This window comes from Cygnus atratus, chromosome 1 (genome assembly GCF_013377495.2).
Source record: "Cygnus atratus isolate AKBS03 ecotype Queensland, Australia chromosome 1, CAtr_DNAZoo_HiC_assembly, whole genome shotgun sequence".
In the NCBI taxonomy this organism is placed as follows: Eukaryota; Metazoa; Chordata; class Aves; order Anseriformes; family Anatidae; genus Cygnus; species Cygnus atratus.
Window position 1 is genome coordinate 86,825,129 of NC_066362.1, and position 14,423 is coordinate 86,839,551.

Consider the following 14,423-nt stretch of genomic DNA (forward strand, 5'->3'; position numbering starts at 1 on the left):
TATGAACACGAAATGACTTCCATTCTCTTTTACTTGGTAATTCCCTGATATTCAAAAATAAATTTAAAAAAGGTCAAATTCACCTTTTCAATGCAAAAAAAGTCTGCACAAGCCGGCAGCACATTGGGAAGAAGGTGAGAGTGCAATTTCCACCCATACTTAAATTCTAATGGCAGGTTTTAGCTTCTGGCATCACTCTCCTCCTCATCTGTCTCCTCAGTGGTTTTATGTGCTAGACTCAGCAAGGTTTAAGCCTATTCTTTTTTCATTCATCCTGAAACAAAGTTCCCTTCTCAAGATCTTCTTTGAAGAATGACTGTAGTAAAAAGGGAAACATATTTCAGGATCATCTTTTAAAAAATTTTTGGTACTACAGAGGAACTTACTAGGACACTATATAGGATGATCTTGAAATGTCTTCCCAAACACATACTGCTGTAAACACCATTCATTTAACAGAGAGTCCTGGGCAAACAGAAGATTCTATGTACTTCCTCTAAAATTTCATTTCAAAGAATGTCCAAATAGTTTCCAAAGAGAAAAAGATTTCCTGTTGGGTTCCACAAGAAAAATCCTGATCACGCAAACTCCAAAACCATTTTGGTTTTGTTTTTCATTCACTGCTGTGAGCAGCAACAACTACATTTTTAGCAGTAACTTTTTTTTTTAAATCATGGTTGGCAGTAATATTCCACCTCCCTTGACTCCCAAAAGTCGAATAATCCTTCTCTCTCATTTCTAACTATTAAGTCTAAATCAGAGGTATTCAGCAAGCATTCGCACACATACTGAGCTGATATAACTTAGACTACACACATGTGAAATAAAGATAATATGAAATAAACCCATGCAACAGAAAAGTATGTGGTAAATAAAGACATTAGGCTTAATTTCAATTTCTTTTTGTAGAACTTAAAATTAATGATAAAGTCAGAATTAGGGATACTCAGTAAGAACAGCTACATATATTCACCAAGTTCAAAGAGCTTTTTTTAAAAAAAAACAACAAACATGAATTACACACTAGATGGAAACTGATGTGATATAGAAATACAGAACTAATTAGGCTGAAAGGAATCTGGCTGGGGAGGTCACATAGTCTAAGCTCCTGCTCTAAGCAGCTCCAGTTAGAGCAGGGCTTCAACTAGCTGAGTTTTGAATATTTCCAGGGATAAAGGTCCCACAACTTTCTTGGGTAACTTTTGCCAATATTTGACCACCAATATGGTAAAATGGGAAAAAAGTAAGATAAGTTGTCATAGCTAACTGGGATTTCCCATGTTCCAATTTACATCCGTTGCCTCTTGTCCTGCCTGTTGCAACTGCAAGAAGAATCTGGCTCCGTCTTCTCACATAATTGCAGTCTTTCACATCAAATTTTAATACTTTATCTACCATTTAAATACAGCCATCTTTATATTACCTTGAAATTAAATTGTGAGAAAGCAGGGCTGCAGAATTATCTCTTCTCAATGTTCATAGTACACAGGAGTACTTATCACAGGCCAATTAGCAACAGGTTTAATTTGTAGCAAGCAAGCTTTAGATTGGATGTTAAGAAAAGACTTTCTAATTAGAGGGCTTATGAAATTGGTGGGACAGTTGTCTGACAAAGTTGCAGAGATCTTAGAGATCTCCATCCCTGGAGGTCTTTGAGAGCAAGTCAGACAAACTTCTGTCAGGTATGACAGATACAGAGGTCTCACCTTGGGGCAGAGGAGTGGGCTAGATAATCTTTGCAGTACTTTCTCGCTCAGTGTCTTCTATGAAGACTGAGACTGTCTCTGGTTAATCCAGGCAACTAGTACCCAGGCTTAAGCCTTTGGGCCGAATTATAAAATATTTAAAGCTATCAAAATACTGACGTCTAAATTACACACTTGGTAGATTACATTTGTACCTACCTTCTCAAACTTCTGCGTTTGCCTCAGAGAGCTCACAGGGCAGTTCTTCTGCCAAGATGCTTAAGAATTCTTTCCTGATCAATTATGGGAGAATGTGCTTTTTCTTCCAGGCACTGTTACAGGAAGGATATCACGGGAGGCAAGTCAATCTGCCGACACAAGCCCCAGTTGGACAAGAACCTCAGATAGGGCCAGCCTGGGATCTAAACAATTTGCTATTATTGAACCAGTCACTGCTGCTACAACTACAGTATGGTAATACAGGTAGAAGCCCAGGTTAAACTTGTGGCACAAGCATGTACAAGAGTGCTGTGTGCGTTCTTCAAAACTATACTAATAAGACATTATCCAGTATGCGGCTCATTACAGTAAGCAGCATTACCTCAATTAGTAGCTGTGCCATTCAAGTCAAACAAGACCTACATTCCACTTGTAAACCTCTGTTTTCAGGGCATTACCAAAAACTGTAAAGATGTATTCACCTGCTTTTGCAGGAAACACTGTTGCAATATTCCTTTTAAAAACAGTCTGCTAAAAGTGAGCTTAATGATACACTAGTATGTACAGGACACTATGCAATGCAGATGCTTAGAACGGGAAACATCAAGTTCAAGAACTGTTTACATCCACACAGCCACGTGTTCAACAATCACATCATTCAAATGGGGCATTTACTCAGAAAAAGCACTGTTTGCAGCTCTAATTCAAAGAAATAGAACCCAAACAGAATCTGTAAATAAACAGTGGCAGGCTCTGGCAATGAATTAATAGACATAGCAAGTATATTTCAATAATATGTTCTTGAAAGTGATCAAATGATGAGTGATAATGTCATCTTGGCACAAAAAGATAAGGTTTTGTATTTTCCTAAGGTGTTAAAGTATCATCTTCTCCCTCTGAGCTAAAAATTTCATCACAGGGAAGAAAGAAGCGTGTAAAGTACAGAACTGGTAAGCAAGCCCTCAGAGCAGCCGGAGGTAGCTCAGCATGTTTCTCAGCTCCACTCACCCTGTCAGTTATCATTGACATCTCTGACCTTTGCTGCTAAGACGGAGACACTGCAGTTCCCCTGCTATGTCGCCCCCGGCCTTCTGCTGAGATGGCCAATGAATATAAATACATCACACCATGTAAGTCTATCAGAAACACGACAGATCATTAACTTGGTGGCAGACAGACACAATATGGTATCAGTTTGCAGTCACCGTCCACCTGAAATAAGTAGGAACATAGTTCAGAGATATGGGTATGTATTGAAACCTGCCCAGACCCAATCCAATAGATACACAGATTTAGAAATTCCTCACAAAGTACACTTCCTACAACTACAAAAGATTTATTTATTTTTTTCAGAGTATAGTTACCTTGATGACTCAGTGAAGGAAACTGGAGTGATTTTCCATACCATACTTAATTCCTTTCACATGAGACAGAGCCCCAGTTCTCTCCAACTGTTCAGCCACATTCTAGTTATCTTTGCACAAGACAGCTTATTTTGGACAATGTCAGGCACTGAACAGTCTGGTATTATAAAAAAAATGAGTGTGTGTTGGAAGCAGCAGTGCCAGGAAAAAAAAAAATTCTCCACCAAAAAAAGGGGGGGGGGTTGAGGTGGGCTACCTCTCTAAACCACTTCTTATTACCTAGTTGTAATTTAAAGGCACACAAGATAAAATTATAGTACTAAGAGTACACATTAGTATGCGTATGAAACTGCTGAAGCGTATCAGAAGATTTTTTTGATCAGCTTAAGCAAGTGAAAAAGAAGTTGGACAGGAAGTTCTCAGTACGTTTGAACAGCCAGCACATTCTAGTCGTATGAAAGCCGCACCTTTCTTATAAAGCCTATAGAAAGCCAAACACCAGGTATTATTTCAAAGATAATGTAACACACAATCTTACACTGCCAAGCATAAATCAAAGACAATATAATTAAATAAAAACTTTTAATGGCAAGACAAAGAACAGAGCAGCTACTTGGAACAAAACTTTACAGCATTAATATTGGCACCAACTTTAAACATACAAAAAGTTCTGAGTAGAAGACTTGAGTGCAATGAATTTAGATTCAGTAGGAAAAAATCAAAACTTAGGTTTCTGTAAATTAAAAATGTACCAAAGGAGATTTAGTTTTTGGCAAAAAAGAGACACTCTTAGATAATTTAAACCTGTTATGCTCCCTGTACTCCACCTATGCATCCCGCTTGTTCACTGAAATCTAACCCTGTTCGTACTTCTGTTTAAGCAGTTCCTTGTGTTGAAGTCCTGTGTACTTATGCTAAATCATTCCTCCCCAGTCAAAACCTTCTTCAAAAGGAAAATGTTTCAGAAATTTTCACTGATCTAACACAGAAAAAATAAGATTTTTTAAAATGCAAAAACATTGCTTCTACTACAGTAGAATCTCCTCTGGTTGAAAGAATCATTTCTGCCTGTGTTTCAAGCCATAAAAGCAATAGTCCATGATTTATGACAACGGGAAGGCATTCAGTAGCGTGTTCTGGGAGCCCAGCTCAGACAGCGCTGGCCTGAATCCACAGGGCTTCCGAAAAAATGCTGTTGTGCTGTTTCTCACCTTGATGCATAATAATTACATTCAACACAGGATTGATCTTTATCTAATAACTCAGCTACTGACCTAGGTCTTTGCAGAGGCAACTGCAACATTTCTTCACCTTTGGCAAAACCCCTCCAAATAGTCCCTAGACAGTGAAGATGCCACTATACAGTGGCTGTCAGCCATACAGCAAAAATACCACTTCCTTCCCCATATACTGCTAGTGCTCAATCTAGGCAACACTGGATAGAAACCTCAGATTCAGTCTGTTAAGAAGCCTACTACATCCACAAATAAATCTGGTGGACTAGTCAAGGCCCTTTCAGGGAAACTGCCACAAGATTTTCTGTAGTAGTTAAGCTACTACTAATGTAGAAAAAGGAACAAAAAATAGAAAAAGTACTTAGTGAATGAACTGCTAAAATGACTCTGTGCAGGGCATGATGTGACAGTAGCTATTTGGAAGAGGGTTGTACCACCAGGCCCCATCTTGCACAGAACTACTTATGATATTTGACTAAATCTAAACACAACTTTACTGGCAGCTACCACTTTGTGTCAAATGACTCATAGGAGAAAACGTCACATAGAAGCATGTCCATTTTTTCAGTAGAATGCTTACAGGATAAGACAAACATGATTAACAGGGATAACATTGGTGAAGAATAGCCAACATGCATAAGTATTTCAGCAGAAAGTTCTTACAGTGCTTTGGTTGGCATCCAGTGCAACTTCAGGAAAACATTTGCTTGTTAGATATTCATAAATTATATAGAAATGGCACTTTAGGTGATTGTCAAATCTGAATTTGATAAAAACACTGGCTTCATCCTTCACTAGATGACTGCATGTGGAATTGGGACTATACTCACATTTATTTAATGTAAGTAAAGATATTAACTTTGTTTCAAGAACAAGAAGCATAGACAGTCTTCCTATTTTTCGCATGTGTACCCTAGCATGATGGGCCCTAACCCAGAACATGGCAATTATGTGCTACAACGCAATACGTGAAGACCTCCAACCTCAGAACATAGCAAAAAGCTACAAGCAGATGTGGCAGGCTTAGCTCAACTCAGTATTAGTAAATAAAAATCATACCTTCAAAAGTGCAGGAAGAGTTGTGCTTTCCTTTTGGTTGTTCTTTAAATTTATGGCTTCACTCCCTTTGTGTTCAGAACTGAAAAAAAAAAGATATTTTGCAACACTGAGGACTTGCATTATTCAATTCCACTTGAGAGCCAACAAATTCAATTTAAACACAAAAGAGCATTAACTTAAAAGGACAGAAGAAGATGTTTTCCAAAACACAGCCCATATGCTGCATGTATTGCAACTGAAAAAGCCATGCCCCAAAAAGCTCAAATGGAAGCAAAATACCTATTTCACATCATACTGATGTTTTCAAAACTCAAGCATTCAGAAAAGGCATATAGTGTAACTAAGGCTGCTCTTCCAATTGAAAAACAAAACAAAACAAAAAAAAAACATACACACACAAAACAAAAACTTTCTGTGCATAAATAATTCTGTGTATAATTTTCTATTGGGAAAAAAATAGCGTAGTTGATGAATTGTCCACTGTAGCATTCCTTGGCATAGCAGTATCTACCTGGCAGCTAGAAGGCACCCACAGTCCTTACACCAAAGATTGCAATTGAGTGGAATGTGCTCAGGGCAGATGGAATCATTACAAATCACACCTACCAGAGTTACCAAATCTTTACTCAACACTGAAAATACCTAACGAGCATTTGCAGGCAAATTCAGAAAAAATTTTCGAGAGGGGACAATAGGCACATTATCATTACCAAGGCAACACTAGCTGACCATTTTAAAACTCAGAAGTCCAAAGTCTCATATGTCCTTACTGCCAATTCACCCTGGCCTAAACTTTCTTCAGAACCCCATCTTTGGGACGAGGGGAACCATTTTTCTCCTGATTCTTAAAACTATCCTTAAGCACAATCCAGCAGAAAACATTTTTAATTCAAACCTTTATGCTACATGCAGCTACAAAGCAAAATCACATCAAGGAAAACATTAGAGGATGTGAATGACAGATCACTTCCTGCATTGCCTATCATAAACTGAAAAAAAAAACAACACTTTGTATCAGTACAGCACATAAATATCCACTTTTGCAATGAAGTGATAATCGCTTCAAAAACCCTTCTTCAACAATTTTAGAAATTTAGCTTTGCTATTTATAAATGCACAAGCCCTTATTTTTGTTTTTGTATGAAGAGATGAATTGACGGCTTAAATATTAATATTAATATTAATAATATTAATATTATTAAATGTTTAAATAATAGAAAAAATATTTATTAATTGCATTTTGGTGAATTCTGCCAGGATTTAAAGAAAAGATTGAGATGTGGGCTGGTATTCCCATTACCACTGACTGTTAAGCCACAGGTAAGCACGTCTCAGTAAGACATTTGAGAAGAAAGGTTTTTTTCCTGATTGTGGATTAGGCATTGGAGTTAAATATACATTGATATACACATCAAATATGAAATCCAGTCTGACTAAATGTTATTTTCCCTTACAAGCTGCTTAGAGTCAAGATTCCCTGAACAAAAATGAGAACATAGCTCTCCTGCAGTTAGGGTTAAGATCCTTTAGATCTTCTTGGATGCGTCAGAACAGAAAAGAAAAAGTTCTTTTCTCTCTTTTACAGATCCTCTTCAAGTTCAAAACCATGTACTTTCAGATCACCTCAGGTAATCTTTCATAATGCATTCTGAAACACTAAGATGCTTTTTCAGGGAAAGCACACAAAGTCTTGGCTGTTCTTTGCCTTCCTGTAAGACATAGCAGATGAATTAATATTCTCTCCTATTAAATTCTTGTGCTGTTGATGCGTTTCATGAAGAAGATGCCACAAACACTTCTGGGCAGCCTGGCACACTAATAAATGTGCTTCAGGGTATGTAACCTATTTTCTCCCTCTTAGTTTAAAAAACAAAACACAAAAACAAACCCTTCTTAGATCTGCATAGCTTTTCCTGATGCTGTCACACCTGACCTTAGCAGGAGCTCCCTGTACTAAGAGCAGAAGAATGAGGCTGATATCCACCCGGTGTTCTTCTTGGCTTCAGGACACCAGTCCTTACGGAACTGCTCTGCAGAAAACAAATTAAATACTTGCTTTTGTTGAGTATTACCAGCACTGAATCATTTGTGGCCTCTTCTCTTGCCACTTTGTTTTGCTCATATTCTTCCCTTCAAATTCTGTTTTTATTTCCTAATCCTTTTATCACTTTCCTACTTTTTGTTTGCGTTTGAAATATATGCCTGCGTTACTTCCTTCTCACAAGCCGGGCTCAGACAGCTTGCTATGACATTGCACAGCGTACACACCAAAACTGAAAGAATGCAGTTTGGCAGATAAACATCTTAAAATCAACCAATCAGAAAAAAAAAAAGTATCAAAACTTTCTTTCCAGCATAAAATAAACCCAAACCTGGAAGCAATTCCCCACACCCTTTCATGGTTTATATTCTAGCGTTTCTACATTCCTGAACCTTTTGCTTTAGGGTGTAGTTCCTCCACACGCTGACTTTGTCAGCAGAACCAGCTTCAGAAATCTCCACACTTTCCTCTTCAACCTCAGCCATCCGTTCTTGCCCCTAATCCAACTCCGCAGGGCTCTCCGGTCCTAGATAAACACAAGGGGGGAGCAGAAGCTTCCAGCAGCGAGAGCTCAGCCAGCGATCCAGCTCACAGCCCGGTGATTCGTGCCAGCACACACGAAGGGGCAGTGAGCACTGCTCAGCGGGCAGGGATGAGTGAGGGCACGCTGCTGCAGCTTGGTTCTTGTCAGCCTGTGCCTGGGGCCAGAGCTCAGGTCTGAGTGGATCTTCAAGTGACTTGCACCAAAGGGATGATGTTCACAGCACAGAAGCTCACTTTGCTGAAAGCAAGCCTCTTGGACTCCTTAAAATAAAGTTGTCTTGTCTCTCCCAAAGTCAAGACTACCTTCTACAACCTAACCAACACGTGCACATTACTTGTGCTACGCTCTGTGCTTGGGACTGGAGGCCAGGCTGGTTGTTGTCCACTGGACTCTCCCTGATGCAGCCCATCACTCCCTATTGCCACCCCCCCGCCATTTTTAGGGCTTCCTCCCCACCCCCCCATCATTGCATCAATCACAGAGCAGTCATTACTCATACATTTTGGAACAGCACTTTCCCCACAACTTCTCTAAAAAGGAAAAAAAAAAGTGAAGTTTACGGGCCTCCTCACAACCCTACACTCCCATGCTTAAAAGAACCAACCACAGAGGAGCTAGTGTAATTATGCCATATGTATTTTATGTTGCAACACAATCCCATGCTTTCCGTATGAGCCTATACTCAGAGATGCAGTGAACACATTTTTAATTGTGAATGCCATAGTTAAATAATTAATTATTGGGAAATACGTAAGACAACTAATACGTATACTAAAAATGACCTATTCTTTCAATTTTTGATATACCCCTGCTAGGCTATCATCAGTGGAAATATGTAATACTTCCAAGAACTGTACTATAGGAGGGTTTATAAATTAATTTTTTTTACAGAACCGTATCTGCTATTAAAAAATGTTATAAATGTTGATTTCTTAGTTACGTGTATTACACTCCTGAATTATCATGCCTTTGCTAAGAACAGAAAACAACAGACTGGTAGTACGGATAGGCTCCCCACATGCATTTGGGCTGCATCTGCATTATTGAAGTTTGCCTCCACCGAGCTTCATCCTTGCCTTAAGCTTTTCTGGGGCAGTGTATTTTTGCAGAGCTTGGCCACACCAAGTACTGAGCACATTACCCCCTGTTCAGCACGTCTGAAGCTAGGTTTGTGCTTAGCTGCCCACATGGCTTTGCTAGATCAGCCAGCCAGCTCTCAGACAGGGTTGCAGCACTCCCACTTCTTAACTAAGGAAGATATATCTCGTGAGTCTTCAGTCCTACACTTCACAAAGTACTGTTGTTATATTATGTACCCAGCAATAGGACTCCACTAACCCAAGTCTAACGGCACGCTGACAGAGTTCACAGATTTAAGTTTGCCAAGTATTAGCCCTAAGAACTCTTAAAACCAAAATGCCTTGAAACTTGTTGACTGGCCTCAGAGGGATTTCCTTACCCTCCCTATAAAGGGATCTTCCAGCACCAGGATCACCACGGCATCCCTGAGGCAAGGAACTCCATGCACCCAGGGGACTGCTCACCCAGGTGACACCCACTACTCTGAAAGCCTCCATGGTCCGTCCGTACTCCTTGTGCAAACCAAAAGTTTTGAATCTCCTTTCTTTTGGGAAGTGAAAGAGCAGAGCATGATCCCACGACTGCAGAAAACACCTCTGCCCCTCCAATGTGCTTCCACGGACTTCTTAACTATATAGGCAGTTACTCATAGATCATCACAACTGCTTGCTTACATATTCAGGGAGATACTACTTTTATTTTTTAAATAATAATAAAAAAGAAGGCATGGAAATATTAAATAACTTGCCCAGAGTAATAAAGATGCTGTCAAAATTAAGGCTAGACATCAAGCCTTCCAGCTACTTCTCCAGTATGTAATCTACTGCCTTCCCACTGCTATTTCTGCCTGACATCCCTTTTCTCAATCATATGTTGGTGCATCTGACGCAGATGGGTTAATCGTCAGTGAAGGCCGAGGGATCTCTTCATCTCAGCTGTCTCACTGCTCTTCCCTAGTGCCTTGCCGGCACGCCTACCCTGATTAGTATCACTCCTATTCTCCAAATAACCAAGATTAAACACAAGTTAACAACAGATCCCATTCTGTATATTCTGCATAAACTTCTCTTTGTGTGATTTTCTAACGCTTTTTGTTCTTCTGCTGCTGAAAATCTGTTCTGACCTTTCTGTAATACCAGGACAGGTGGTGTCTGAATCAGAAGCAGATTTTGGTCCAAGTTTTTAATCATTGCACTTGCACAGGAAAGGTCAGAGATTATTACGGGGAAGAAAAATGCTTATAGTTCTTACCATTGCTCACACACAAAGAATAAAAAAGTAGACAAGTATAAGCAGAATTACTCGGATCCAGTTTAGTTAATATACATGAGGGATTACAGTAAAGAAAGCACCAATTCAAGGGAGCAAATTTAATTTAATGGTTTGTGAGATCTTTTCCAACTGTCTCTAAAAACAGAACGAGACAATTATAAACAATTACATCTTCAAAAGGCCCTCGCAGCACCTCCATGCAGCACGAGAAGTCTGCTTCCTCCACCTTTGTTCTTCGTAACAATCCCTGGGAACTTGCAAATTAAAAGCCCACCCCCCTCTTCCTCTATTAACCAACCCCACCCATATTATGCACACAGCAGATTGTGAATGTGTTGTGTTAGATAATAAACAAGCTACTGGCACTATGCAAGTGCGATCAAGCACAAATGTGTGAGTTGAGATAAGACTGACCAAACGCAGTGCTTACCAAACTGAAGCTAACCACTGTGGCATTTTACAAGGCACCCACTGCAGATTGCTGTTTGGGAATGGGGCAATTAATGGGCAGGCAGGCTCTTAAGAAAACAGGGACAGCTGGCTGAGGCTCAACTCAAGGGACATTGCAACACCACTTGTGGATACCAACCCTGCCTTGTCCTCCCACCTGGGAATACTCTGACTGTACAAAGCGAGGTCGCTTCCAACCTGGCAGGTCCAGAATTCACTCCTCGTGCAGCCCAGATGTTACCGCAGAGGTGAGGGCTCTACCATTTTGCTTCCTCTCTCTCTTCAGGAACAGATGACTCCCCCCTGCGAAGTCAAACACTCTTTGCTATCGCATTAAGCTAACATTGTTTATTTTTAACTGGGCTTCTCTTCAGATTAAGGCAGAAATGGGGGCCATTTCATTGGTTGATTTGCAACAGTAAGAGAATAAGCAATGCCTAACCTGAAAGCTGCTGTGAGGTACCAACTGTCCCAAAGCTCCTACATCTGACTTTACTGACATAACGCTAATAAACTAAGCTTGACCTCTCCCTCCAGGTTTAATTACATCACTTGTGACATCTCCTTCGAGTATTTTTGAAACGGTTTTCCTCAAGACAATGTGCCTTTGTTTTAGCATTGTTGACATAATTCACCCTCCAGTGCAGTCCTCACTGAGGCTAATGTCATTTTTGACTTTCCTTTCTTGACAGTTTCTTCATTTCAGCATTTGGGAATGTGATTCCGGTTCCTGATCCCTGCCTTTTATTTCTCTTCGAAAAAACTAGTGCTCCTCTCTGAGAAGTTGCACTACATTTGGTCTTGATGTTATCACTTCTTTCCAACTTTACTTACTGCCAAGACGACAACATATTTAGTGGTGATCTTCCAAAGGAAGTATGTCAAACCCTGAGGATCAGAGAGGTTGCTAAAGAGAATCTGATCACCTAGTACCTCACGACACAGCTGGGGGAGAGCCTCCCTAAAGAATGGAAAAGAGAAGAAAACTGAGTCAAGTAATACTATCAAATGTAATTTTGCAAGACCAAAATTGTCATGAAGTTTCAGCAAATTTCAGGGATTCTCAAACCGTGTGAACAGACCAGTAGTAGTTACAAACACATCTGCAAAGAGCCATAGGTTAGCTAGTATTGGTTTCTTCTCTGTTTCTGCTTCTAAGTAGTAATTAAAAAGAAGACAGCTAAAAATGCAGACCTGTTGAGTAATATTTTTCTACATCTACCAGTTGCCAGACTTGCCACACAGACCACTGTGATCACTGAAACTGGCCTGCGTAATAATCTAGATCACAAAATTCCACCAAGGGAGACCTGCATTAAGCCTGTAGCACCTGACTGAAAGATACAGAGTTTTGATTAAAACGTGGCAAGCAACAAAAAATCTGTCATATTTGTAAATAAGACTTTTCTGTGCTTATTACTACTAAATTCCCTGAGTCAGTACTAAAAATTAGGCTTACTACTCAGAATATGTCAGGTTTTGTCTCTCATCTATGGGATCTACCGAAGTCTACGTGGAGCAGATCACAAAGCCCTCTGGTTCAAACACCTTCTTCAAGTCACAGGTCTGTTGTGACGTGAAGCACTTAACTCCCATTTCCCCTGCAGTCATATACCTTGAGGCAGAGCCATGCCTCAAACTGTAATCCTGTCATTTGAAAACCTTCTCTTAGACGACCTAAACACTATTGAGCTACTTAATTTTACTCTGTGAGGCGGGTTTTCCAGACATCAAATTGTTCTGGAGCTCTTCTCAGCCATTTCCAGTTTTTCAGTACCTTTTTCATAATAAAACATGGATGCTTCAACTAGGCTCAGTACTCTAGTAACTAAAGTGCAGCCATAGATTACACGTACTTTATTTATATAACTGAGCATCTTTTTTTCCTCTGAGCCACCACTTTGCTTTGGCAGCTCATGTTCAGGTGACTGCCAATGATGACAGTTGAGTCTGCTTCTGTAAGGTTGTCATCTACATGGTGATTCCTCTATTTTTCACCCTACTCATCTGCAAACTTCACAAGCTACAATTTTTATCTTCTTTCAAATTACTTGTGGAGATCCTAAATTGATTCAAAACCACTTTGTTTAAAATTTTTTTCACATACAAAAAGTAGAAAATTATTTTCCACATATGACTTTTTATATCCCTCAGTTTGTCCCACTGCCATTACACTTGCAAATATTTTAAATGGGGCATCAGCACCAAATGAGATGTCTTAAAGAGTCTGAAGGTACTATTTTAGCAGTTTGTCAACTAAAACTGTAATCTCATCAAAAAATCAAGTTTGAGAGTTCCCATCCTCCTGCAATGTTAGGATCAACATATTTATTAACTTCTCAGGTCACCTGAAAGCCTTGATAAATCAACTTTTCAATCCTTTCCCTTTGATCCAACCAAATACAATGGACTTAAAAGTGTTAATTGAAATGCCAACACCTTAACTCTAGATCCTAAAATCACACTTGTGAAGCCATTCATGCCCTGTGAAGCCCAGAGAACTGTCCAAACCTGATCTACAAAGAGAAGTTAAAAATTTTTTTTTTCAAGAGTCAAGCTTTTGGCATGTATATTGAATAACATCTGTTAAACTAATCAAAAGGAAAACATCACAGTACAGTACAGTGGCAAGAAGATGCATCTTCAGCGTCTGAGGGAAGCAGCAAAAATTCATAAAAACTGCCTTCCGCATCAAATGTCAGTCAAGATACAGCAGCGTTTTCACAGAAAATAGCATTTAAACAGAAAATAGCAATGAAAAAAGAGCTATTCCCCCTCCCCCAAATGAGGAATTTTGACCAACTTCTCAGTAAGATTCCCAATTCCAACACTGTTCACGGGAAACCAGCAGTGACAAAGTCTTCCCGTAATCTCTGACAAGGCTGTTAGGGCTTGTCCTGAAGAGAGGAGTGTTTGCACAGAAATTTGAATGTGAAGTTTCTGGCTCCCACTTCTGTCCTTACATGTAGGCCACACACATAGGGAGGAACAGTAAAGACATCAAGATAAACGGAAATTATAAAAACAAGTCAGCGGGTTTGAAATCAGAGGGCAAAAGGAAAGCAAAACAACTATTTAAAACATATAAGAGAAGTAGGGGAAAGGGAGCAGAAAGCAGAGAAAAGTAGGGATGAAGAAAACAGAGGCAAAAGGAAGATGAGACAGGAACTCGGGCAAGAGAACTATTACAATCAGCCAACTCATTTAAGTGTTGGAATAACATAAAATGTATTCTATTCAATTAAACAACCCCACTTGAAAACTGGTTTGATTACAGGCAGCATCAAGCGAGTTAGATTGTTTTAACTGAAACATTTTTTCCTCTCAGACCTGTTTATGCTGCTTGTTTACATACTGTTTTTTGCTCTGCTTGCATAGCAAAGCTAGGTCAACTTCATGCTCTGAAGCACTGCTTCACATACACAATGTGAACTGCACAGTGTATAAGTATAAAACTGATTTTTTTTAATCCTC

At 39.5% G+C, this 14,423-nt stretch overlaps 1 protein-coding gene across 2 annotated transcripts in view; it reads right to left on the reverse strand.

Annotated features, from left to right (window-relative positions):
- The window catches only part of CRYBG3 (crystallin beta-gamma domain containing 3), a 95,931-nt gene that overhangs the window by 75,457 nt on the left and 6,051 nt on the right, over positions 1–14,423 (reverse strand). The window contains exons 1-2 of one of the 2 annotated variants that reach the window (XM_035540498.2): positions 7,996–8,111; positions 5,563–5,641 (exon numbers count right to left, since the gene is read on the reverse strand). Coding sequence is in view for 1 of the 2 variants with exons in the window: in XM_035540496.2 (XP_035396389.1) it covers positions 5,563–5,641 (79 nt within the window). In the remaining variant the exon portion in view is untranslated. Of the gene's footprint in view, positions 1–5,562; positions 5,642–7,995; positions 8,112–14,423 lie in introns of those variants that run through there. The other variant, XM_035540496.2, reaches the window with a different exon arrangement.